The sequence below is a fragment of the Leptosomus discolor genome, chromosome 4 (genome assembly GCF_034619465.1).
Source record: "Leptosomus discolor isolate bLepDis1 chromosome 4, bLepDis1.hap2, whole genome shotgun sequence".
In the NCBI taxonomy this organism is placed as follows: Eukaryota; Metazoa; Chordata; class Aves; order Leptosomiformes; family Leptosomidae; genus Leptosomus; species Leptosomus discolor.
Genome location: NC_141394.1, coordinates 18,583,117 through 18,610,992, shown reverse-complemented (window position 1 = coordinate 18,610,992; position 27,876 = coordinate 18,583,117). Strand labels below are relative to the sequence as shown.

At 40.1% G+C, this 27,876-nt stretch overlaps 1 protein-coding gene across 3 annotated transcripts; it reads left to right on the top strand.

Moving 5' to 3' along the window:
• Positions 1–1,650: 1,650 nt before the first annotated feature.
• On the top strand, positions 1,651–25,834 carry USP38 (ubiquitin specific peptidase 38). 3 transcript variants are annotated; one of them, XM_086464181.1, is made up of 10 exons: positions 1,651–2,335; positions 3,386–3,521; positions 8,658–8,787; positions 9,042–9,143; positions 11,874–12,032; positions 13,116–13,309; positions 13,828–13,921; positions 14,747–14,853; positions 15,954–17,289; positions 25,488–25,834. In XM_086464181.1, the coding sequence occupies exons 1-10, from the start codon at positions 1,651–1,653 to the stop codon at positions 25,647–25,649; spliced, it is 3,105 nt and encodes a 1,034-aa protein (XP_086320307.1). In that variant the 3' UTR covers positions 25,650–25,834. The 3 variants fall into 3 exon arrangements, with proteins under 3 accessions (XP_086320307.1, XP_086320308.1, XP_086320309.1); XM_086464182.1 differs by lacking the exon at positions 9,042–9,143; XM_086464183.1 differs by lacking the exons at positions 1,651–2,335; positions 3,386–3,521; positions 8,658–8,787; positions 9,042–9,143 and having other exon boundaries at positions 11,956–12,032; positions 13,211–13,309.
• Positions 25,835–27,876: the final 2,042 nt, after the last annotated feature.

Genomic DNA, 27,876 nt, shown 5'->3' with positions numbered 1-27,876 from the left:
AAAGTTACTTTAGATATCATTCCACTACAGTACACTTTACAAAGATAATTTAGATCATTTAATATTGGTGGCAACAGTCTCTGACCTTTGTAAAGTTCTCAAGAAAAAGCCCTTGATCAACACAATTTATACTGGAACATAATGACTCAGCAATTGCAAACTTTTTTGGTGCACAGTGATTTCTAGAACTAGACTTTACATCTGCAAGGAACAAACAGAAAACTGGAGCACAGAGGAGCAAAGTTAAAGTCACCTGAGTGGTTTAACTTAACATTTGAAATATTTTATAAGCAGTGCAATAAATATTTTATAAACAGTGCAATAAACAGTCTATAAACACACCCTATTTGCAAATTAACTCCGAACTTCTTACAGCTGTCCCTGTAGGGTTTGTGGGTCTTTTTTGTTACCCTTAACTGATCAGGATCTGTTGGCAACCTGAACTCTAGCTCAGATTCTGCACCTGTTAGACATCCTAGTATTACCAGGGATTAATCAGGCTCATTTTTCATGTTTTCCTGATGGTGAAGTACAGGCATTAGTCAATCACTTGGCATGAAGGTGTTTGTATTGAGAAACAGAGAACTAAGGACAGGGCTCTGCCCGCACATCCAGCTTACGCGACCAGTGAGCTGGCCTAAAGGATTTAATTTGACTAAGGAAGTGGAGTTTGGTTTCCGGTTTGCTTACTACCAACAACGGTTTCAACTAAGTTTTGTGACCTTTCTTTTCACCTAGTTCTCAAGAGCTAATATTCAGCCCTTGGAAATCACAAAACTCTTTTTTTTAATTTTTTTTCTCATACTGGAAACGTAGTCTGGTATGAAAATACAAAGCATAGTAATAAAATTCGAGTATTGGAAACTGGGTCAAAATAAGGGATAAACAGGCTTAAATTAGGGTGGGGACACCCTCAGAGGCGCGCACACGTTGACAATCGCTACTCCGTTAAACCGCTGTTGAACAGCAAAGCCTTCCCCAGGGAAGCGCTGCTGGTTACAAGCACACCTACAGGCAACAGCGACCGACCCGCAACGGCGCGACCACAAGCCCCAGGAGGAGGCGGCGGGCCGCGCGCGCAGGCCGGAGGCGGCGCAGGCCGGGCCATCGCCTCACCACACCGGGGTACCCCCGGGACCGCAGGCCGAGCAGGCAGGGGCCGGCGGGTCCCTACGTGCGCGGGGGGAAGCAAGTGAAAGCCGAAGGGCACACGCCGCCTTCAAACCCAGCCGTTCCCCCGAGCCCCTCACGACAACTGCAACACCGCCCCCCGCCCCGCCGCGCCCTCGCTCCCCATTGGCTGGCGCCGCAGCAAAGAGGCAGGCGCGCTGCCGCCGGCTGGCGCATGTGCGGTGGCTGCCCGGGCCGGTGGCCCGGCTTCCTGTTTGCGCTGCTCCGCTTCCGGGTCGGTGGGGGAAGCGCTCGGCGGCCGCCGTTGGGGCCGTGGCGCTGCCTTAGCCGGGGGCGGGGGAGCGCGGCCGCCGCCGCCGCCCGGACGAGGGGCGCGGGAGCGGCGGTCGCCGCCGGCGGGGCGGTATAGCGCGGCGGGGCGGGGAGAGGGCCGCGGGGAGGCGGCGGCGGTGGCCTCCGCCGAGGCCTCGCCTAGCCCGCCGCCGCCGCCGCTCGGCCGATGCGCCCGGAGAGCCCGCCATGGACAAGATCCTGGAGGGGCTGGTGAGCTCGTCCCACCCGCTGCCGCTGAAGCGGGTGATCGTGCGGCGGGTGGTGGAATCGGCGGAGACGCCGCTGAGCCAGGCGCAGTGCCGCGCCATGTTCGCCCTCAGCACCCGGCTGGTGCTGCAGGGCCCCGACCCCTTCCAGCGGCAGGTGGGGCGGCAGGTGCTGGAGGCCTACGGCCGCTACCACCGCGCCGAGTTTGAGGCCTTCTTCAACCGCGGGCTCGTCCTCGGCCTCCTGCAGCACGGCTACGGCGAGCTGAGCAACCGCGACCCCGCCATCCTCGACTACATCCAGGCGGGGCTGCGCCTCATCATGAGCTGCCCCTCGGTGCTGGAGCTCTTCGAGCTGCTGCAGGTGGAGGCGCTGCGGCTGGTGCGCGAGCGGCCGGCGCCGCCGCTCTGCGCCCGCCTCTGCCAGCTGCTGGGCGACTTCCCGCAGTGCCTGCCCCGCGGCAGGAAGCTCTCGCTCGCCTTCTGCCAGCAGCTGGTGCGGAGCATCGCCCACTTCCAGAGCCAGGGCAGCCGGGAGGCCGAGCTGCGTCTCTACGTCTCGCAGGTGACGCAGGTCAGCGGGCTGCTGCGGAGCGTCTGGAAGGCCGAGCCCGACACGCTGCTGCCCTCCTTGCAAGAGCTTTTCGCCGTCATCTCCGCCGCGGGTGAGCGCCGCCCGCCGGGGAGCGCGGCCGGGGGGCGGGAGGGCAGGCGGGAGGGGTACAGGGTAACGTAGGCGCTTGAGGGGAGTGGTAGGTTTGCCAGCGGAAGGGAAAAGCTCTGCCGCTAGCATCGGTGGCTTGGCAGACTACCTTGGAGCCTTTGCTTCCTCGTCCAGATACCAAAATGTAATTCTTTGGCTGTCGAGAAAGCAAAGCCTTTTTTTTTCTTTTTTAGCTCCACAAAAAAAGCTAGAGGGGAGATGGTGATGTATTTAGCTGCAGAACAGCATGTTTTTTTGAAAAAACTCCTGTTGCAATGCTTTAAATGATATGTCAGGACAGGGTTTGGGGTGTCCCGCTAGGAAAACCTGAAACTCTCAGTATCAAAAGCTACTCTTCCTCCTTGCTCCCTCCAGGGGGATACCTTGGGTCTTGGAACTGTTTAGCCTACAGAACTGAGGCATATGTAAGGAATATATAACACTTGGGTGTCGTAGGAAGGATTCACTGCCTGAGTAATGTAGATGCGATTGTAACTATGTCCGTTCTGACCTCAGAAATCTATGAAGTACTGTATTGGCTCACATTGGAAGGTGCCTTTGCTGTTGTGGCACCTGGGAAACTTAACATTATAACATGTATTTTGCTGTAACTGGTATGGCTAGCAGACAGTTGTTGAGACAGGACATGCGAAATATCAGGTGCATTGGATCACTAGGCTTAACGTGAAGTGTGATAATCAATTGTATGGTACTTTTTGGAAAAAAACCTCACTTCTCATTGTCATTGAGCGTGGAGGAGGGAGTTGGCAGTTTGTCACTTTCTTGCATGGATATTAGATTAACAAAATGAGGTTGTAATTTGGTGCTATTCATTGCTCTTAATTCATTGAATTTTGGTTTGTGATGACAATGTCAGATGTAGGATAGACTCATTGTCTCAAAACTTTACAACTGTAGTGAAATTGTAGGATAGAAGATAAAGCATTGGAGTTTTTTTCCTGTGGTGTTTTCTTTTTAGTTTCTGATGTTATGGCATGTTTGACTATTACAGATACTTCATTCGAACCTTCTGTTGCACTGGCAAGTCTTGTGCAGCACATACCGTTACAGATGATTACAGTACTCATCAGGAGCCTTACTACAGATCCAAATGTGAAAGATGCAAGTATGACTCAAGCCTTGTGCAGGTACTGTATTTTGTTGTAAAGGGGGGGAAGAGTCTCTTATTCTTGCCTTTTTTGAAGTTACTTGTCACTTATGTTTCATTCAAATTCCCAAACTTTTAAAATGGTAGTTATGCTGTCTAGCATGTTAAGGTAATATGTATTTATGATGCTATGGATGTTACTGGCATGGTTTCAGCTGCCTTCATTGCTAATGTGGGTTTTCTCAAGCTTTGCTAGAGTGGATGAAAGAGAAGATTAAACAGAAACTTAAGAGGAAGTCAGCTGTGTTCCTTTTAGATGACATATTATGTTAGGTCTCCCACCTAATGGGAGATAGCATAAATAGGAAACTGTGGGGTTTACAGTCCAGCTGAGAAACAAGGCCTTGTTTTTTAGATCAACGTTTCTGCTTTTCCAACAAGTAGAGTGGCTCTCACATGATTCTCTTACCAATCATTGTCTCCTCTGAAGAGTTGGTTAGAAATTAGTTTTACTGCTTAGTTTTGAGGGTGTGTTCTGCTTAGGTATCTTAATGACTTTTTAGTAGGATAAGAGGGCATAGCCTCTATTTTCATCTTCACTCAAGTCTCCAGAGGTTTTTTGTATGTTCTTTGAATAATACGAGAATAGGAATGATGTAAAAACAGTTACATATTATGCTTCCTGTCACTAATCTAAACATGAGTAAGCATTGAGATTAGTAGCACTGTTAACAAACTGTGATTCAGCTTGCAGTCTTGGTTAGTATCTTCAGATATGTGAGTAATAGTGATACAGGAAGATGACAGTGGGAGAAAGATGAAGACCTTCTTGAAGTTCTTTGAGTTTTTTTAAAGCCTGAAGAAGAAGCTGTTGTTGAGCACTGAAGGGTAGAAAGCTAAGTAAAGCAGTTAAACAGGAGGCTGTTAGAAATTTGTTTAAAAAAAACTTGTAACGAGTCTTCTCACTAGAAAAATTCAATATCTTCTATATTTTTAACTACATCCATTTGAGGGTAGTGTAGCACTTGCATATCTTGGTGAAAAACTGAGGTATTTTCACATTGAAAATATTCCTTCTATTTACATTAAATTGAAAATCTGTATTTGATTTGAAAACGTAATGAGAAGCAGCAGCATTAATATTGTAATTTGAGGAATTTCAAAGGATCTGCTTGACTGAACAGACATTAACAAAGCTGTGTGCCCTGTCTAAAATTGAAAGGTGGGAAATTCAGAAGGATTTGTGTATGCTAATTTGCCAGTAATGTCCTGGTGATTAACTTTCATGTTAGTGTAATTTTAAAATTTATGTTGTTACCTGCATCAAGACAACATGATCATATAATTGTAGCTTTAGAATGGCTTCTGTATGCCTCTACTTAGGGGAGTAAGGCAGTGCTGAGCTCCGGGTATAATAGGAGCTGTTATTACCAAATAAGTGCTCTTTCTTAATAACTAACTGTGGCACGTTTTTTCCTCTAGTATTTGAAATGGCAGTGCAATCTTACTTGCCTTCTTCATTCTTTGCAGTAATACTTGCTTTTAAGAGCCTCTAGTTCTGTTCCATGGAAGTAACTTTTTAGGTACCCCTTGTTGTTTTTGTTTGTAGATACTCTCATGTCAATGCTGCTTCCAGTTTCTCTTTCTACGTCTGGCAGCCCTTTGCAGTAATTACTCCTCTTCTGGCTTAGAGGAGTAATTGTAAAGAGGATGATACAGTTGGAATGTTGGGAGCACCAAATTGCAATGTTGTCATCAGGTTTGCATCATTCCCAGGAGATGCAGACCTCCAGGCACAACAAGGTCTCCTGATGAGAGTCAGCAGAGCTTTGGTGACTGCAGATTAGAGACCTTGTTGCTCACTTCCTAAGGGTAACTTTCATGACGCTGCAATCTGTCTAAAATTGAACACAGATTGGTAACTAGTCTGTAATTAGAAAACTAATAAATTGAATCTGTTCAGTGGGGGGTTATATTAGGCACAGGTTCATGTAAGAAAGGGTGCTTGCTTTTTTGGCGTCATTGAGCTGTTCTTAATTGGCTCAGCTGTCTCCTGAAACATTACCTGAAGCATCAGTGAGGAAAAGTAGAAAATTTTGAATCGCTTCTGGGATATATGAATACTTTAATAATCTTCTTCATAGGGCTCAGAGGGAGCTGACTACCTATACTCAGTATCCTGACAAGTATAGTGCCTGTTTGCACTTTAACCCAAGTATCTTTAAGAGAAACTGAAAATTTTGCTAAGAAAAGCTTCAGACATGACAAGGCTCTTTGCCCTGTCAGTAAAAATTTACAATATTGTAAAACGTGTAGGTTTTTTGGGGGAATATTTGGTAGTCTGAGGATCTTCTGTTGTTGTTTTGGGTGTTTTCTAATCTGTGATTTCTACTTGAGCTGCCACATTCTTCGTCTGATGTGGCTAAGAAGATATTTTTGTGAAAGACGGTACTGTCTGAGGTTGCACAGATAATTTTTTTCTATCCAGACATATCAGAAATACTGGCATATATGGATAGCAGACCTGCTTGTTTGAGGCCTTTAATGTTCTCTTAATGTGGTCAAATGCAAAACACATCCTCTGTTTTTATTCGTGACCATCATGTCCCATATTAGTATCTGCCTTCGTATTAAACATGCAGTCATTGATTGCAACAGAGCAGGAGCCAAGTAAATGCGATGCAGAGAGGATTTAGTAACCAAAATATGTAACAATCGCCTACCAGATCTCAGATTTGATGCTTTTTAGGACAGTCTCAAGCATGCCTGGAAGTTTACCTCTGTTCCCTCTTCTGGCTTTTGTTTCTGCTCTTAAGAGCATTGACTTTGCTTTAAGAGCAGAAGTAGATTTTAAGGATGGGAATTCTATCTGTATCAATTATACAGAGAATGAGGCTTCTCTTTACAAGGTTAATCATACTGAAATGATACCTGTTGTCCTGTTAGTAACTATGTTGAATAGTTTAGTAGTTAATTATACTGACTAGAGAGGACATGTGATGGCCTGTCACATAACCAGAGTAATGGGATGGAACATGGGGAGCCCCAGCCCCTGCCCAGAAGAACTGTTTTTCATCTGGAGTTTGTGAGTTGCTGTGGTTGAAAGTGCACATAATATAAAGATGGTAATCGGATATTTTAGAGCAATGGTTCTAATGTAGGGTTCTGCAGAATACTTGTCTAAAAAGTTAATTAAGAAAACCAAATACATTGTCATTAGGCTTAAATTAACTGTGCAGGTGTTTGTGCCACTGCTGAAAAATACTAAGCCTACAAACTGGGGGTGGTGGGGGGCTTGAAGATGATAGGGCTATGGGGTTTGGGACCTATTTTTAGGCAGGCAAAAGCAGATGTAACCTACTTCTTTGATTCCCTGTTTTACAAAGTGTATGGAAAGGGTGCTGAGAATTAAATGTTTGAATTTAACATCTTCAGGAAATGAGAGCTTTGTGTAAATCGAGAGCAATGATTATGATGTTGCCATGTTTTTCCCAAGTTTTTTTTGTAGTGACATGGAAGAAACACAGTAAGATCTGTACTTGATGGTTAAAAAGGCAGTCCTAATGATTCCTTACTTTAGAGAAACCTTTGAATGTTATATGTGCAGATAGTATGTAACTCCAAGATATATAAATTTTAGAGTATGTGTACTATGCACTTTTCAGATCTGAATTATAAATTTGTATATTCTTATTATATATTTACATATTAAATATGTAAATTTTAGGTGGCTGCTGGTAGTACAACATGCCCAGAATGCATGTCTGGTGTTGCTAAAGACTGTGGTTTCTTTTTAGTTTGGAATCTGAGGACTGAAATGCTGATTTAAGTCTGTTTGGAGCTCTTTTAGTCTCCAGGAAGAATAGTGGCTGATAGCTTTGTTTCAGATTGATAATCACTAACTATGCCTATTTGTAGTGATAGTGACTGTTTGTTAGACTGCTTGCTTGTAACCTGTTTGGTTCTGTGCTAGATTTTAGCCTCTTAAAATAATTGATCTTTATGAGGAGCTTTGTCAGAACAGTAAGGAAATATACCTCTAACTTCCTGTTCTCATTGAATTATAGGGTAGAATCTTAGTGTTACGTAGATTGAGTGGAGCCTTTGGAAGTCATCCAATCCTGCCTGAAGCAAGGCTGGCTTCAAAGTCAGATATTGTTGCTCAGGGCCTTGTCCATCGAGTTAAGAGCCTTCTGCAAAGATAGAGGTGCTTCAGCCTTACTGTATAATTTCTTTCAATGTCTGACCTACCTCATGGTGAAAAATTTTTTCCTTCTGCTTAATTAATGGTGCTTCATCTAGTGTAAAGGTGGGGATATGGACAATTAAAGAAAATCCAAAATATTGCCAAGTAAAATCTCAGAAGAACAAAGCCTAAATGTCATGTTTTAGTTGGTACTGCCTTACGATACTGCTCGTTTCTTAGAATTGCTTTAACTAATCTACCTGCCTTAATTATCAGTGTAAATGGTTAGTTTAGAAGGATGGAAACCCCCTATTTTCTGTTGCTGATATTTCACTATATTTTCTAGGCACAGATAAAGTCCCTTCACTTTTCCTTTTTCCTAGCTGTGGTGAACTTCTTCCTTTTGGGGCACATGTAGACCCCAGGCTGCCAATAGCTACTATAAGATCCTTGTAACACCTGCTGCGATGTAGTTAAAATTACTAGATTTTACTGTTTTAACAGAGTATTTGAGTTGGTTTCCAGGAATGTTGTTCTAACTTGAAGAGGCTTCCTTTTCAAATTTAAACTTAGTAGTCGGGTTTGGTCTGGTTTGGGGTGGAAGGTGTAGGAGGGGAGGTTCCCAGGTACAGGCACTTTTTCACCCTCAGTAGTAAGTTTTTTGACAAAAAATAAAAATGTTAGTTTAATGTCTATAAAACCAGGGTTTGTATTCTTAAATAGCAAGTAACAATAGCATACATAATATTTAATTATATATGCTTATGTGTTTGGGGGTATGTTGTATTTACTTTTAATGTATTAGATACATCATTATTAGAGGCAAATGAGATATAATAATTATTTTACTACTTGCCTAATGTTTTTGCATTACTTGTTTCTAAGTGTGTAAATATCTGGCTAATATATAGAATATTTTCTTGAGATTAAAGTTATTGGCATATTGAGTTTTTGTTTTGTTTTACTTTTTATTTTTCATTAATCTTTCAGGATGATCGACTGGTTGTCCTGGCCTCTGGCTCAGCATGTGGAAACGTGGGTGATTGCACTGCTGAAAGGACTGGCTGCAGTCCAGAAATTTACCATCCTCATAGATGTCACTCTGCTTAAGATTGAATTGGTAAGTTAGGAAAGAACATTCAAAACTGGAGGAGAGAGAAGAGAATTTGTAACAGCTTTGCAAATGCAGAGCATCTTTAGTATTGCAACAGGTATTATCTTACTACTCTGTAAAGAATGATGTAAATGTGTCTATAGCTTTCAGTTGCATATAATGATTGTCTGTTTCAAATGGTTGTGGATTTGGAGATTGTTTACATTTCTTACTGAAGTGTCACTTTCTAGATTTACTGAAATAAATGTGGGTTTTTTTAGGTCTTTAATCGACTTTGGTTTCCTCTAGTGAGGCCTGGTGCCCTTGCTGTCCTTTCCCACATGTTACTTAGTTTTCAGCATTCTCCAGAAGCCTTCCATTTGGTAAGTTACTAAATAAATGGTTTTCAATTCTTTGAAAGTCATTTGTGTGACTTGTAAAGTGGGTGTAAAGAGGAACAGAATTGATGCACTTGGATTTCCTCTTTGTTTTAAGGTTCCAGAATCAGATTTCTGTGGTTCACAGACCACTAGGCTTTTTAGCTTCCAGGTTCAATCGCTTAATCTGTAACTGGAAATGAGCATTGTTCTTCTATTTCTAGCAGTAGTATCTGGGCACCGTGTTCTATCTTTGACTGTATACTTCTGGAAATCCATTTTCTGTGGTGTGAAGTCTATTGATAAAGTTGGGCTGCAAGTAGGCTTTCGAGCACAACTATTTGGGGAAAACAGATAGCAAGTTATCGGCTGTATATAGCCTAGTTACCCTGGATAGGTGCCCTAGACCAAGTAGTACTTTACTGTCAGAAAGCTGCACTATCTGTGTTTCAGTGTACGTATGGGCAAACTGAAGGATACTATTTTTAATTGGCCACTCTTCAAAATGCAGTTCACCATTTAAAGTGGTCCATACTAGGGTATGAGGATGACTGTTCATATTAGTACAACAACCTGTATAGTGCCTTCCCGGTTCTCATACTCTGTGTTTAGTTTAAAGTTTATGTGAAATGTGGGTCTTTCAGACTTAACCACAGTAACAGCCTGGCACACTGTTTCTCTAAGCTATCTGCAAGGCTTTCAGGTCTGAAGGGATCACAGACCCTTTGATTAGTGTCAGAGTAATTGCTTTATGCCTGTTTACACTGTTTTTTAATGATAGAAGTCTGAAGTTTCTCCTCCCTCCGCTGCCCTAATCTTGGCCTAGGATAGAAATCGGAGTTACAAATGAAAGAGCCAAGTAGTCTTGAATATGCTCAAAACGTAAATATTTCATATGTTTACTGTCTTGCTTTTCTTCTTTCTTCCTGAGACAGACAAAACATTCATGAGAAAAATGTAAAATGTGAGAAGACTTATTCTACAAATAGATGTTTGTTTTAACAAGGAAAGTTTCTACCATAGGCTCCACACAGTAGTGTGTAAACATCTGTCTTCAGGACTTCATTGTGACCATTTTCCCTCCACTTTAAACAACTTTCTTCACTATCTTTTTATGAGCTACTGCTGTCATTTAGTATCCTAAAATATTTTCTTGAACTTAAATGACTTGTTAACTTTTTATAATAAATGGTCTGAATGTAAAATGGTTAAATGCACATTTGATCAATATAAATTAATTTATTTTGCAGTGCATCTGAGTTTAGGTTCCCTTTCCCTGTCTTTGAACACAGTTAGCATAAATGACTTAGGTTTTTTTACAGAAGAAAAAGTCTTGCACTTACGATGTAGAATTTGTCATGATGTATGCTATGGAATTCTAAAACCTACTGAAGTATAAAATTTTAATTCAGCCTCAAGCCAGAAGTGATATGTATGTGTTCAAAGTGTAGCTTTCAGTACTATGCAGCATGCTGTAAGAAAGAATTTGGCTCTCAATTTGAGAGAGCTGAGAGCCTATACTTTTTATATTCTTCCATTGTGCTTTGTCTGTACAAAATTATCGTATCTCGGATCTGCTTTATACAGATCTCGTTCTTAGAGCTCAATAGTTACTTTCTCTTGTTATGAACCCACTTTTAGTTTTGACTCTGTAGTAGACTGAACACTCAGTCTTGGTGGTTTTGTTTTTAAACAGTGGATATCTTGCTTACCAAAAGAGTAGGATTTGTTTCTCCTGAGATGTAGAAATATTCCTTATACTTAGAGAACAACTGATCGTTGAAGAAATGGCAAATTAGTATTTTGCACCTGGCCCCTTTTACTTCGGTGTTTTGATGTATGCTAATACTTGTAACTGGCACTTTCCTAAAATTTTGATACTCTTATTTCTGTTTTGTATTTCATGTCTTTACTACCAAAACAATTTGTAAGCTAATTTGTGGTGAGAAATGATTCCATCCACTTCTTTCAGAGTTAATAAATTTTGATCACTTGGAAACTGACAGAGGTATCTAAAATATTTTGGTTTGCAGTGAGAAGTCCCTGCTCTTTGGGACTGCATATAAACAACTTTCTACTTAATGTTTTAAGACTAATATAAAAAAGGTCTCATGCATTTAAATACAGACAGAGCTGCACTGAAGGGAAAGATGGTGGAGTAAGCATTTCTGATCTATACCGAATTTAAAATAGTAATCAATCTGAACTAATCGTCAAGTAGATTACCATATCTGTGGTAAGCTTTTTTTAGCTCAAAAAATTTGTCTTGTTTTATTGAGCGTAGCTCCCTCACTAGGTGGAGCTGTGAGCCAGTTTCAGTCTTGTAAACTGTGATAACATGAATGTATTCATTGATAACAAGCATTAAGTTCTGTCTAAGGAAAATTGTGAGGTTTGTTTTACATTGATACAGTTTGAAATTAGAACAGGATACTGCACTGTGAGTCCTGTCACAAAAGCAAAATGTTAGCTGTTAATATCCTTAAGATGAGTAGTTTGAACACTTGACCATTTAAAATCTTAACATGCATTTTCTAAAGAGAGCATTCAGTAATTAATTGTGGTGCTTGAAAATTGTCATGAGTAAAAAGTACATGGTTTTCAAGTCATTGTTTCTCAGCCACTTATTTAAGAAACCAAATGACAGGGGACCTTTTGATGTGTAAAACAGTAAAAGTGTAAGGGGAAAAAAAAAAGGAAAAATGCAATTAACACCTTTCTTTGTTTTTCCTTTAGGTTGTTCCACATGTGGTCAGTTTGGTTCACTCCTTCAAAAGAGATGGCTTACCTTCCAGTACAGCCTTTTTGATGCAGTTGACTGAGTTGATACACTGTATGATGTATCATTATTCAGGATTTCCAGAGCTCTATGAACCTATTCTGGAAGCTGTTAAGGTATATTAGAAATATTAAGAGGGTGGAATGTTTGTTTTGTTTTCCCAAATATGAAAGCTTTAATCCCATAGTTCTGAAGAATGTAGATCTTCTGCTAGGAGAAAAGAGCTAACCACATAATCTGATGTCAATTATAACTGTGTTTAGAAAATACTAGAAAAATTGTCCTGAGTGTCCATGATGTGATTTTTAGCAGGCTTTAAGAAAAGCCTGAAATGAGATCCTCTATGAAAAGTACAATCTAGTTTCTTAAGCCTCATGTAACTATTAATTTATTTTGTGAGGTATATTCTAGGCATTTCATTTCAACCTAGTCTAGAAACTGTAACTCTTCAAACTCAATCTGAGAGCACTGATAGTATTGAAGAGAAGTAGGTTCTGAGGAGTACTTGGCATCGTGTTAAACTGAGTAGCTCCAAAACACCATTATTAAGCTCTACATCTTAATACTGCAGTCAGTATTGCATGCCTCTGTGGGTAAAGGATGCTGGTCTATGCTGTTTCAAAGCAAAATTTGTCTATTTTAGATAAATATTTAAGTGCATTATGCACTTAAAAAAAATAAAAACACCCCAAAACAAATAAAATAAAGTTGGGGAAAAAAATACAAACCCAAAAAACCCCATGAAAACCCATTTGCATATTACTGCCTGATTTTATAGCTGTAGTATTGCAGCTGAATGTTTTGATGCTTAAAAAGCCCTTATCAATTCAATTCCAAGTATTCTGGACTTTAGTCTTTCATTCTTACATTTTGATTTGACAGAGCAGGAATGTGTTTCTAGCAGAACAGAGGATGCTTTAGGGGTCTATTAAAGCTTGAAATTTGAGAGATAGTTTTTGGTGGCAGAAAGGATTCTGTGAATATGCAGGTCAAATGTGACTACCAGCCTGCATTTTGAGAGTTCAGTAAAGAAAGTTTTGATGAAGAGGGCTTGAGGGGGTTGGATCTTCTAGGCTCCCAGGGATAGCAAGACCCTGAAGGAAAATACAGGAGCAAGTGAAGATAGAAGGCTACTGAATGGCAGGACCTATTGTAAAAAACAAATCAAAACCCGGTTGTTTTAAATGTTTCTCTTGTAGGATATGCCCAAACCTACTGAAGAGAAGATTAAGTTGATTCTCAGTCAGAGTGCCTGGACTTCTCAATCCAGTTCTTTGCCATCTTGTTTATCTAGACTTTCTGGAAAATCTGAAACTGGGAAGACAGGTCTGATTAATCTAGGAAATACTTGCTACATGAACAGTGTTATTCAGGCACTTTTTATGGCTACAGAGTAAGTCCTTTTTAACACCTTTTTATTGCGAAGGAACTATTGCAGTTGTTGCATTCTTGTTTCTCACAGATTATTAACATGTCCTGGGGTGTCTCAGCTTGCTAAAGCTGAGTGGATTTCATTGCACTCAGTTATTGATCACTTTGTTCAAGTTCAGCTCCTTTAAAAATCCTGATCCTCTTGTCCAGTGTCAAAAGACAATTTCCTTTTTCCTCACTGTTGTTGCTTCCTTCAGTATTGTTAAAGTTTATGGTGGTGCTTTTGATATAATCTGGAAGCTATTGAAAAAAGTCTGTAGCCCATTCTTCTGAATTTAAATGTTTAAAGAAATAGGGGTTTTGCTATGTTAGTTCCTACTGTACAGTAGTTGCGCATCTGTGCTAGAGCAGAACCCAGGTTTTGAAGGGAAGTGTTAAATGTTTTGCATTCTTTCAAATTGAAGTGATTATCTGTGCTGGAATGATAACTGCATTTTTGTTAGAAGTCTAGCAGGGGAACTAATGTCTGTTTTTCTTCAGTTTCAGAAGACATGTTTTATCTCTGAATCTAAATGGGTGTAATTCACTAATGAGAAAATTACAGCATCTTTTTGCATTTTTGGCCCATACCCAGGTATGTCAGTTTGTCATCTGCTGGTTTTAAGCCTAGATCTATATACTGAAATTTTGGAACAAACACGATGCGATGAGAGTTCTTGAGTGTATTAACAATATAAATATGACAGTTTTGTAGGGGAATGAGTCTGCCTCCAAATGTTCAGATGGTGTGGATGGTCTTAAAGTCTTTCATAAGTGGAACATCTTGGCATTGTGTTCTTCTTATAAATGGGCACTAACAGGTTTTCTTTGAGAATAAAAAAATCCAAGTAAGACCCAACTTGATATACAAGCTGACTTTATGTAACTTTCTAGGATAAACTGTGGCTTTGTGGTGACTTTTACAGTAAATTTAATTGTAGTGCGAATTGTAAAGTGAACTTCATTAAATGTTCAGAATATTTTGCTAGTGCTAGAAAGATGCAAGACACTTTTGTTCTCTTTGATTAATAACAATAAACATGTGAAGGGGATGAGGAAGAATCACCTTAAAAATAAATTGATACTTAGGAAATACTGGTGGTGTTCTGAAGAAAGATAAATATTTTTAAGCTTGCCAGCAGAACAGTAACTCCTATTATGTGTAACATTGGGTTTACGCTTACTGCATATTTAATATTTGCCTGCAGGATACACTACTTTTATCTTCGTACAAGAGGTGATTACTACAAAATTAATGGCACTTTCTTCCTATGATTAAGTGGTTTAAATGTTTGTGTACCATGTTTCATGCAGTTCCTCTAGAATAACGTAGTCCAAAGTTCAGTGGTCAATACCAAAATAATGTAATCAACTTTTAAAGTAGTTCTTATGTAACTTTGTCTGTCCCTCTCTTACACAGAGGGAGGCATATGCTCCTAGAATTTTCTTTGAGGCTTCCAGACCACCATGGTTCACCCCTCGATCCCAGCAGGATTGCTCAGAATATCTCAGATTCCTGCTAGACAGGTACAGTTGCTGTGCCATTAATGGGAATGAATCTACAGCCTTATCACATAATGTTGAACTCTCAGGAGCAGTCATGTAACAGTTTAATTGCATGAGTGGGGACCAGGAATTTTGGGCCTCATTTCTGTCTGTCTCTGGTTCTCTGTATGATCTATGAAACACTTTTCTTCATGGGTTTAATCTGTGGTTAAGTCTGGATACTGTCTTGTATCCACATCATTTAAAGCAGGTTAGAGTGGTAGTAATGTTCAATTTTTATGAATCTAAACTTGTGTGTTATGTTGGAGTCATGGTCTCATTGTAAAATTAACGTGGTTGCTGAAAGCAGTTTAGTTGTGCATCTGGAGTTTCACGTTGGTGGAGACAGCTGTACTTCATACAGGTCAGATAAGTCATGAAGAGATACATATGCATTTATAACCAGTTTAATAAACAATCAACTTAACTGTGGTACAGATAAAAATACCTAGATTTATTATTAGTCCTCTTTAATTTTGGCTTGCTGAGATGCGATTTAAGCAATATTGCTTTATGACACAGTCTACTTCTGGAGAAGTGTGTCTCAATGGTAAACAGTGTTCTCTTTTTTTATTTTTTTTCTTTTCCCCTCTCTTGGGTTTCTTTTTCGGTTTTTCTTGCTGTAGTTTCTTAACTTTCTTGGCTACAAAATCCTGACCTTTTCTTTTCTTTGGAAATAGTCTGGCACTAGATAAGTAGCTACTTGTTCTCTTACAAAATCTGATATACAGAACCAGTCAACTGGAGAACTGATTTATTAAGATAATGCCATGGTAATAAATAATTTCGTTAGGGTTTTAATATTTACCAGTTCTCTTGGCATATCCATCGTGTTCTGTTATATATAATGAAACCCACATTAAATGCATTTGTACATCTCATACTCAGTTTTGGATCATACTGACCTGTATGGTTCAGCTTGCTTATATAAAAAAGTAACAAATAGCTTTTGTAATATAAGACACTTCTAGCCACTTAACCATCTATATTTTTAGCGTAACTGGAAAAAAGTCTGAAATGGTGCAGCAGTATTTGTTTGGAAAATAGCACAGCTATTTGGATTCATTTTTCTTTGTCTTCAGGCTGCATGAAGAAGAGAGAACCTTGAAAGCATCATTTCCTGAAAGTATAATGAATGAGAAGTCCCAGGCACAAGAAGCTGTCCATAAAGCACAAGTATTTGCTGAAGCACGTTGTATGGGAAGTGAAGAAAGAACTCTGATAGAGAAGATGTTTGGAGGAAAATTGAAGACTACTATATGCTGTTTGAACTGCAAAAGTATGTCTCAAAAGGAAGAAGCTTTCACAGATCTCTCTCTGGCTTTCTGCCCTCCAGCTTCCTTGGAGAAGGTTGGCCCAAAATGTATGGAATGTTCTGAAGTGAAAGATGACTACATGGTGCAAACTAATACTTCAGCAACTAGTCCTGCTGGAGAAACACCTCCCAGTAATTTGGAAGTAAATGGATGTGACACAGTAATGAATGAAGGATCCATAAAAGATTTTTCTACTGAGCCAAACTCTGAGAATACGACAAATTCTGAACTCAACAAAGCTCAAGATAATAGGGATATGTCTCAGAGGCTAGTAGGTAAAAACACCCTATCAGTTACAGACTTACTGAATTACTTTCTGGCACCTGAGATCCTCAGTGGAGACAATAAGTATTATTGTGAAAAATGTGCCTCTCTACAGAATGCTGAGAAAACTATGCAAATCATTGAGGAACCTGAATACCTCATTCTCACTCTTTTGAGATTTTCATATGATCCAAAGTGTCATATAAGGCGCAAAATCTTGGACAATGTGTCTCTGCCTCTTGTTTTGGAACTGCCAGTCAAAAGAGCAACATCCCCTCTAGCTGTAGTTTCAGGAGGTTGGCCTGTTGGTGTTGAGATTTCTGATATTGGAGAAAATCTTGCTAAAAAACTGAAGCCCTCAGGTGCTGATGAAGTGACCTGCCCACAGTTGGTGCCCTATGTGTTAAGCTCTGTGGTGGTGCATTCTGGTGTGTCCTCTGAAAGTGGACATTATTACTCATATGCTAGAAATGTTACTGGGTCAGGGCCTTCGGAACTCTACCATCAGTCTACAGCTCTTTCTTTAGTTTCTTCTCAGGATAAGTTGTTGACAGAGGACAGTCCTTGTACTGTTGTAGAAAATGAGCTGGACACTGAGATGCCAAGAGAATGGTTTCTGTTCAATGACAGCAGAGTGACATTTACTTCATTTCAGTCAGTCCAGAAAATTACAAGTAGATTTCCAAAGGACACTGCTTATGTTCTGTTTTACAAAAAACAAAATAGCACCTGTGGCTTCAACACCAATTCGGCAAATGGACTCTGGGTAAATGGAGACCCTCCTCTACAAAAAGACCTCATGGATGCAATTACAAAAGATAACAAACTGTACTTGCAGGTAAGATGGAAATTGTATATGAGGAATGATCTCCTTAAAGCTCACAAGAGACAGTCTAAAGGAAAGAAGTTAGCTTTTAAATATTCTGGTATATTAACCTTATCACCAATATCTTTTCCATTTTGATATTTCTAGACAGGTTTCATAGTAAGGTTGTCACCATTAGATGGGAAGTGTCAAGGAAAATGGCTTAAACTCATTTCAGTTTAAATTTTTAGTGGAGATGCTTGCAGGGGTTGTTTAACCACTTGTAATTCTATGCAGGAGAGGCTTTTTGAACAGTTCTAATTTTCATTGCCTTTAAATTATGAAAATGGTTAAAGTATACTTAAACTTTAGTGATGTTCTTACTAAGAAACTTTAATTTGGAGTGAAGTTTTATGTATACAACTGTGCTTACCCAAATGCTAGAACCACTAAAATGAAGACCAGATTCTAGTGATGAGATTGTTTTCTCTTTACTGCCTGTTCTGCCTCCCTCTTTGGGACCACCACTACCAGCCACTCAGTCCCTGTGCTCAGAGAACTTCACCTAGTTATAGTTGCCTCTTCAGTTGCTGTTACAAAAAAACACACTGTTCTCCACATTGTGGTGTGGTTTGCTTTGAGCATTGCTGCTGTGTTTGGACCGTGTAACAGTAAAGTGTGTTTTACTGTGTGCTTTGGTGGGTTAAGTTGTTCCTGTAAGAGTTCTAGGCCTACTCAAATTAGAAAAACGAGGTAAATTGAAATTAGAAAAGAACAGCTGAATCTCACTGTGGAAAATCTGTTGTAATAGCTACAGGTGTTTTAAAAACATAAAAGAACTAAGAGTTTAAATTGTAACTTATTTTCAGCCTGTGTGGTTAAAGCATTTGTGTCCTGACCATCTTTGTATGCCACATCTCCTCTTGTTTGTGCAGGGTGGCACAAAACATGTTGTCTTCAGCAGCAATTGCAGATCATAGAATCATAGAATAGTTTGGGTTGGAAGGGACCTTTAAAGGTCATCTAGTCCAACCACCCTGCAGTGAGCAGGGATGTCTTCAGCTAGATGGTGTTGCTCAGAGCCATGTTCAACCTGACCTTGAATGTTTCCAGGGATGAGGCATCTACCCCCAGTCTGGACAACTTGTTCCAGTATTTCACCACCCTCATTGTAAAGAATGTCTTCCTTGTATTTAGTCTGTCTATCCTCTTTTAGTTTAAAACTGTTACCCCTTGTCCTATCACAACAGGCCCTGCTAAAAAGCTGTTCCCATCTTTCTTATGAGCTCCCTTTAGTTATTGAAAGGCTACAGTAAGGTCTCCCTGGAGCCTTCTCTTCTCCAGGCTGAACAACCCCAACTGCCTCAGCCTTTCTTCATAGGAGAGGTGTTCCAGTCCTCTGTTTTTTGTGGCCCTCCTAGACCTGCTTCAACAGGTCCTTGTCTGTCTTATGCTGAGGACTCCAGAGCTGTATGCAGTGCTCCAGGTAGGGTCCCACCAGAGCAGAGGGTCAGAATCACCTCCCTTGACCTACTGGTCTTTCTTTTGATGCAGCCCAGGATATGATTTGCTTTCTGGACTTTCTACACATTGCTGGCTTATCCAGCTTTTCCTCTGCCAGTACCCCCAAGTTGTCCTTTGCAGGGCTGCTCTCAATCTCTTCATCCCCCAGCCTGTATTGATACTGAGGGTTGCCCTGACCTAGTGCAGGACTTTGCATTCAGCCTTTTTGAACTTCATGAGTTTCATGTGGGCCCACTTCTTGAGTTTAAAAATAAGTTCAATGTTTTGCTTTGTCTGGTCACTAAGGACTTCACCTCACTGCTGTGACTCTTCAAATATCATGGAAGGTGGCTTTACAACTACATCAGCCAGTTCCCTCAGGACTCTGGGATGCATCTCATCAGGTCCCATAAACTTATGTATGTTCAGGTTCCTCAGGTGGTCACAAACCTGATTTTCTCTTACAGTGGGAGGGACTTTGCTCCCCCAGTCTCTTCAGGTCCATCTACTCGAGGTGTGGAAAGAGAGGTTGCCAGTGAAGACTGGCAAAAAAGTTGTTGGGTACCTCAGCCTTCTCTTTGTCTGTTGTTACTAGTTTGCTAGTCATATGCATCCCTTCCTGCGTGCCCCCACCCCATATGCTTCCTTTGACCTTTTTTTTTTCTGGCTGATGTACTTGTAGAAGTCCTTATTATTCTTTGCATCCCTTGGCAAGTTCAGCTGCAGCTACTCCTTGGCCTGCCTGACCCCATCTCTACACAACCAGGCAATGTCCCTATACTCTTCGCAGGATATCTGTCCCTGTTTCCACTGCCTGTGCATTTCCTTTTTGCCCTTTAGTTTGACCAGGAAGTGTCTGCTCATCCATGCTGGTCTCTTGCCTTCCTTTCCTGATTTCTTACACCTGGGGATTGAGATATTTTGTGCTTTATGGAAAGCATTCTTAAAGATCTGCCAGCTCTGTTCTGCTCCCTTGTCCCTGGGGACAGAAGCCCCTTGGAAACTGTTGACTAACACCTCAAAGACTTGAAAGCTTGCTTTCCTAAAATTCAGGGTCCTGACCTTGCTCTTTGCCTGACCCGTATCCCGCAGGGTACCAGTGCATGACCACTGCAGCTCAGGCTGCCTTCAATCTTAATGGCACCAGTCAGCTCACTTGTGTTGATGATGATCAGGTCCAGCATTGCATCCCCTCTAGTAGGGCTGTGTATTACCTGGTTTAAGAAGTTATCCTCAATGCGTTCCAGGAGTCTTCTGGATTGCCTGCAGGTCACTGATACTTTTACAGCAGATGTCAGGGTGGTTGAACTCCCCCAGCAGGGTGAGAGCCTGCGAGTGTGAAGCCTCCTGTAGCTGGAGTAAGAAGACTTTGTCAATACACTCCCCTTGATTGAGTGGCCTGCAGTAGACCCCAACCACAAGGTTCCCTTTGTTGCCTTGGTCTTTAATTCTTACCCATAAGCTTCTGACCTACTCATGGCTGTTCTTCAGAGACAGCTCTTCACACTCTATACATTTCTTGATGTAGAGGGCAACCCCTCCTTCCTCGCCTGTCCCTTCTGAACAGCATGTAGCCATTGATAGCCACACTCCAGTCGCGGGATCATCCCACCAAGTTTCAGTAATGGTGACTAAGTCGTCATAGCTTTCTAGCAGCACAGTGGCTTCCAGCTACTCCTGTTTGTTGCCCATGCTTTGTGCATTGGCACAGAGGTGCTTCAGCTTGGCTGTTGGTTGTGTCACCTTCTTAGAGGAACACCCATTAGTTCTTTGAGGTATTTCACTGGTGTTTCTGTCTTGGCTGCTTTTACCTCAGGAGCCCCTGGCTCATCTCTGTAAGACTTCAAGTGTGCTATAGTGTACCCGGTGTGCCTCAGAGCAGCAGGCTGAGAGCCCTTGCAACCCCTGTCCCTCTACCCTTGGTGTGTCATCGCACAGCTTGTCATGGGCAAGCCTGATATTATTCCCCCTCCCCCTTCAAGTGTAGTTTAAAGCTCTGTCAATGAGCCCTGCCAGCTCATGAGCAAAGACCCTCTTCCCACTTTGAAATGTGAATCCCATCTGATGCCAGCAGGCCTGGTGCTGCGTAGGCCACTCTGTTATCAAAAAACCCAAAATGGTGGTGGTGACACCAGCTATGGAGCCATGTATTAATAGCCTGGGTCCATCTGCTTCTTCCAATGTTGCTGCCCGCAGCTAGGAGAGAGGAAAAAATAGCCTGTGCCCCAAGGCCCTGAAGTATCTCCTGATTGCACTTGGACTATGCATGGCAGCTTCATTGCCACCCACACAGAAGAGCAGTGATGAGTAATAGTCTGAGGTCTGTTCCAGGCTAGGGAGTTTCCTAGTGGTGTCCTTAACCTGGGCTCTGGGGAGGCAGCAGACTTTCCTAAGAGGAGGGCCTGTCCAGCATGTTGGGCCCCCTGTTCCCCTCAGTCACCTACAACTATAATCTGTCTTTTTTTTTTTTTTTTTTCTCCTCGTGGAGGTGGTCATGGTATGGGGGTAGGCCTTTCTGACCTTGGCCACAGCTCTGGTGTAGATGGATCGTCATCTCCATCATCCATTGACTGACCTTCCACATCCACAGCCTCATAGCTGTTGTACAGAGGCACCTAGGAAGGCAGGATGGGCAAGGAGGGGATCTGCCTGCCAGGCCACATGTGGACTTGCCTCTAAGATAAAGTCATGTTTTCAATCAGATTGCTGTGACTTCAAACTCGGAGGCAGATTGGTTTTTATTTTAGACATATAATTATGGTAGCATTTAGGTAATTGAGTAATAGAAAAAACAAATCTGTTTTAAGAACACAGTCTGAAGAAAAATAGTACAACTGCAGTGATATTGTAATCTTTTTTTATATAAAGCCAAACATTTAAAGTAGGGACAGTGTCATCCACATAGAATATAAATCCTAGTAACTATTCTTATTTGTGTATTTTCCTTTTGAATCCAATGCTTGCGGTCGCATATTTCGGTGTTATCAACAGGATAGGTAATTACCTGATTATGCGTAACAGACTTTTTTCAAATCTGAAGAGATGCTTTAGCCATATAGAACAAGCAACACTTAGGATTTTGAGAAAATTTGTTAAATGATTAAGTTATTCTTAAATATGTTTATTAGAATTAACATTTTCAAGACCATTTTGATGTAATTTCTGGAATATGCTAAGAAGGTAGTTACTTCAAGCTTTTTGAATACTGCTGTATGCCTAGAACCAGTGAAAATTCAATGTGATTTCATAAAAAGTTAGTCACTTAGTGCATGTACACAAAAATGACTTTTTGATAATCTTCCAGACTAAAGCTTTCTCTACAGAACATGTAGCTGAAGTTATCTAAAGCGTGCAGTCATTTTCTCTTATAGCTTGCAAGTGAAAGCCAAGTTAATAGTTTCTTGGAAACCTTTCCTTTACAATCAAAACTAAAAAAAAAAGTAACTCAGTCTCCTCAGAATGGAAAAAATTTCCAAGTGTATATGTTTTTGTTTGGGTTTTAGTTGTTTTGATGTTGGGCCTTTTTTTTTTTTTTTAAAACTCATGATCTTTTACCCACCTTTAAGTTTTGGATTCTTCACTATTATAGGCTTTCTTTGTACTGCTCTACTAATCGTGGAGTTCTTGAGATCATGTCCTTTTCTCAATATAAATGAGGCTAATTAGAAATGCTCAGTTACTGTTTTCCTTAAATTAATGGTGTGATTCACTGAATTAGGTTATTGTAATTTCAAGAAGTCACATTTCACTGTTGTTCAGAGTTCTAAACTAGCATTTTCCTGCTAAGTTAAGAATATACTTTTCTGTCCTGAGAAAGCCTTTACTTTTTGGAAGAAACATTCAAAAAAATCTCTAACTTACTGATTTTGTTTTACTATCACATACCAGTTTACCACATGGTAACCTAAAATGTTTTCACTCTAAATAACAAAATCTGCAATATTGGTAGCTCCCAGTCCAGTTAAAGGAAAAATCCCGTTCTGGGACCAAGTGGAAAGCAAGGGAGGATGTTCTGCATTATTCTCAGTCCAGAGAACTGTATTGACTGTCAAGTTTAATTACCTGATTTAGTATTTCTTGGGATAAATATAATCAGCCTGAAAACATTCAAAATATTTTTTTAGAAACAAGGATATTTCTTGCAAAAATGCCAGTGCTATATGCTATGCTAGAACAATTTAATATAGGATAGTATTAACCAAGTCAATATATGCCTTGAGAGAAGAAAGTAGCGCGCTCATTTAGCACAAACTACTGAACAGGAGTAAAGTGTGAAAGATCTTAAACTGCTAAATAATTTTCCTTTTAGCATGGAAGACACATAGTGTGTGGCTTTTAATACTAATACTGTCGGAAAACTGTAATAAGTGATAATTTGATCACTGCTCTGTATTTCTCTTGTGTGTGGACAAACATAGATGGATGCCTTCCATCCACTATAGAAATTGTTTTGTACACGGTAGCAATGAAGCGAAGGTCACGACTGAGGTTTATCCTGTTCTCAGTGCGTTATGGCTGCTTCTGAATGATATTTGTAAGGGGTTGACAAAAGCTGTGCTTGCAGCTCAGGCACAGTCTGTACAGAGCCAGATGCCTGTTTCCAGAGCTGAGAGTCATCCCTTGCACAGAAGTCATGTGCAAGGTAGTGTGTTGCTGCTGTTTGTAGTAGTGCCCCTCTAGGGAAGCCTGACGACAGTAGAACAATCATACTGTTGCTAATGGTACTGTGAAAGGTATGTAATAGAAGACTTGTACACAAAGTGATTTAGCTGCATAGCTGTGCCAAACCCTCGTGCTATCCAGTAACTGCAGGAAGGCAAATTAAAATAAATCATGTTTCTAGCTATATCTGGCAAAAAAATCTGAACTGTAAGCCTCCAATGTTCTTTGTCTCCAATTTTAAGATTTTTATTTAATGTAGCATAATCCACAAACCTATTGCTGGTGCTTGTATTCTTTTGTAGTACAGTTCATTAGGTAAAACTCAACTGCTGGGGTTTAAGAGGTATAAAGTTGCCAGAAAACAGTTCTCTGGAGAGATGAAACTGGAGGAGGGAGTACGGAAAACTCCATTTTTCGTTTGGTACTGTGCTGCATTAAAAGAAACATTTTTCTGAAATGCTATACCAAAAAAGAGAAACACCAGCCCAGGTACAGTGTAGCGAGTCTGTGTGGTTTTGAGGAGAAATTCTGTTCTAAGCTAAACAGTTTCATAGTGTAGTCTTTCAACTAAATGGGCTATTTAAACAAAGCCTGCTATTTCAATAAAAATTTTCTGTTGATTTCTGGGACTGGAAATGGGTTCTTCATACTCCCTTGTTATTCCTAGTAAATTTACTTAGTTTTTGATATGTCTTACAGTTAGGAGATCCGTAAGAATCCATATTTTTCTGCTGGAGATGTGACTTTCAGGAATATGGCCAGCATATCTGTGTAGACAATGTCCTCCATTTCTATATAATTTTGGAAGTGTGTGTGCATTTCAGCCCTTAGTGGTGTAAAATACTTTCAGACTTAGGCTGTGTTTTTCTAAGAGGGCAGAGTTATTTAAGCCCACACGTACTATTTTTAGCACCTGTGAAAGTACATGGACAAGACTAAGTTCAGTGCTTTCATGGCAGTATAATACAGTCTTCCAGGTTTTTGGCTCTGCTCTTTGCTTTTACCAGGAGGTGGAGAAGAAAAGGAACAATTCAAGGTGACCCATGTAGTTACTAAAACCCTGTTAAAATTTCTTCCTGTTGCCTTCAGGGAGGTATGTAGTGAGGAAGTATCACACACAGGAGGCTATCAGTATGAGCCTTAGCACTTTCACTTTGTTTCCTGAAGAAAGCTTGTACAGGTCGGCTGTCTTTTTTCTTGTCACTCTTCTGGAGCCCAGCACCTGCCTTCCCTCCCTCAATTTTTGAAGCTCTTGGGAAAAGCAATTTGAGAAAGACAAGAAATTGCTGCAAAGATGATGAAACTAGTTGGCCAGAGACAGAATAGTGTATGATATCTCCAGTGAGGGAAGTCTCTGCTCATCCCCTTCTTAGATTGCTAAGAAGCCACAGGAGTGTTCAGCTGAAAAAACAGCTGGCAGGAGGCTATGCTTTCTGGTTCCTGCTACTTCTGCAGGTACTTTTTCCAGCAGCTGACTCCAATTTTATGGATTGCTTGAGAGTTCCTGAGACTCATTAATGTTGAAAGAGAGCATAGCAATAATGCTTGAAAGTTAAGAAGCTGCACTGAATGGGAACTAAATAGCTCCTCCATCTTTTTGCCTTTTATCTGAGTATGTTGTTACTCTATAGTTGAGTAGTGGAATAAAAAAGTGGTTTTTTTAAATAATTGACATTGATTTAATGCTCTTACCTTTCTATTTGGCAAGTAAGAAGGGCATCTTAAAATCGCTAGGCTGAAAATTGATGTGAAATGTATACAGAAAACTAATGTTTTGTTAGCTTTTGATCAGCAGTCTAATTCTTTAGTAACAACTCATGTTGCTATAAAACATAATTTTAGCATAAACTTCAGTGGATTTAATTGTGATTCACATCTGCTTACTGATGTTCAACAAAATTGGCTGTGGATGTCCAACTTTTAAGTTCAACCAAGTCATTTAGACTTAGGAGTCCAGAAGTTAGTGCTGTTGCTTTAAAAGCTGTTTCAAAATTTACTAGAAATAAGCTACTTCAAAGGCTTAAGCTTGGGTTTTTTCTTAAATTGTCTCTATTCTTTCATTTCAGGAGCAAGAGCTTAGTGCTAGAACACAAGCACTTCAAGCTGCCTCAGCCTCCTGCTCTTTCCGACCCAATGGATTTGATGACAACGACCCCCCAGGAAGTTGTGGCCCGACAGGTGGAGGAGGAGGGGGTGGGTTCAGTACTGTTGGTAGATTAGTTTTTTGACTATGAAGACAGCCTGGAATACACTGGTTCCAAAGCAGCCCAGTACTGTGGAGGACAACTAAAATATTGAACTTTGCAGATATTGTACCAAGTTTTGAGACTTGATCCTTGTTCAAAAGCAAATGTTGGGGTTTTTTTGGTTATGTTTTATTTGAAATAAATAAGTGCATAATGGAAAAAAACTACCTCTTAAACATTTGGTTGCTTTTGTAGTAAGGTATGCTTGCCCAGAAGACAGAAAATGGAGAGTTTTAAGTAGTTACTAATGACACTGCATTAAACTGAACAATGCACTTATGTCTGTTTCTATTGTACTCATCCACTGAATGAAGAAAGTTCATTTTTTACTCTGGTATTGCTTTATGTGGAAATCCTTACAAATAGGCTGAACCGCATACATAGTCTCTCACCTCCACCTTATTTTCAAATCAAGTACCTTTATGGGATTTCCAGAGATGATGCAATTTATAATGAAGGCAATAACATAAATGTGACGTGATACATACTTTCCAGATTAAAAATTATTCAATATATTTCCAGTGTAAATGTAAAAAAATAATTTATAAATATTTGCTAAGTTGTTTTCCAGAAAAGTGCATGTTCTGTAGGAACGAAGTTTTTAAATAGAAATTAACTTTGTAGCATTTCTAATTGTTTTGAGGATTTTAAAATTATTTCAGGGAATATATCTGCCGTGTATTGGAAAGGAAGAGATTCTGTATGTGCCTTGCAATACTGTAACTTAAACTTTCTGAGGCTGCAGAAAAGGGGGAAAAATGTGCTAGTAGTCAATTTCTTCAGTCAGCATTAGAAATCAGTACACTTACAGAAAGCTGTTAGGTTTCCAGGTGTAAAAATCTGATAGTTTGTAATGCAGTGTGTTGCCCATGAATTTTTTTTAGTTAAAAAAACACCTTACCTAGTGATCTATAACTTTTGTGGCCTAGGTGTGGTGTAGGAAAAAGCTGGTCATAAATACTGAGGTATGTTTGTGAAATCATACAGGCACTACCTGTATTGATCCTTACTGAGGATCTGTGCTTCTAAGAGTCTTTTGAAGTTTTGCCTTCTGACTTCCTTTGTAGCGAGAAATTTCTGGCGAGTTCAGGTTTTAACTGCCTGCAGAAGACCAAAATGATGCTGTCTATGGAGCAGTGTTCGCTTGCTTGTTAGGCCAGCAGAGGTTAAGGATCTACTCTTTCAGTCTTGGCAGAAAGAGCAACTTTGTGTTTGATGTGCAATGAGGATAACAGAAGTAAAGGAGTTACTGTTGAATCTGGTGATTAATTCTTAACTTGAATAATCTTATAGTGAAGTGTAAATTTATTTAAAGTATTTTTACGAAATTCTACACTGTTTTACTGTGGTTTTATATTCTACTAGGTGACAAAGTGCATCCTTAAAAAGCATGCAAACCAGGCAGGTGTTAGCTTAACTTACAAAATAAACGAATTTCTTAGAAAATGCCTTTTAAAAGCATAAAATAAGTTGAGAAGATTAAACCTTGTTCATATGATATCAAACATACAGAGTTTAGTCTGAAAGATAACTTAGCTTGCAAGCTATTTTTATATTATCACTAAAACTATGCTGTTTGCTCTGCAATAGGTTCATATGTTATTGCTCAAGAAAGGTAGAGCAGTTCACTTTCACTTTTTAATTGTTTCCAAGCTTTGTTTTGACTGTTTGTAGTACCTCAGCTCTGACCTACGCTTTCATTGTTATCTCAGTTGTAGGTCTCTGAACCAGGGGTTCAGCTGTGGAAGTGTGGAATGTTATGAGACTAGTGTGAGGAACGTTCTCATTTTGTTGTGCTTGGACAAGGTTTTCTTGAAAGCTTAATTCACCTTGAAATTCTTTAACTTTCAGTCTAAGAGGGTTTTTTATTTCCTTTTAGGCTTCTCTGCCAGTTAGCTCTAGTTTTAAAAGGTTTTGTGTGACAGGTTAATTTGTCTTTTTTTCTCACAAATTGTGAGGAAACAGTAAAAAGCTGTCTACCGTTTGCATTACAATGGGAGCATTTTGTCTCTATCAATTTACTGTTAATTTTAAAACACTAGTAAGTAGAAGCAAAAGCAAGTGTTTTTACTCTATATGAATTAATTTTGTAAAGGTCAGTTTTGTTTTTATATTCTCACAGTGAAAGTACAAATTATGTAGCCTACCTAAAAATAATGTGCAGTATGAGTTTTGTATGCCTGTTGTACTATATTTATTTCATGAGTTT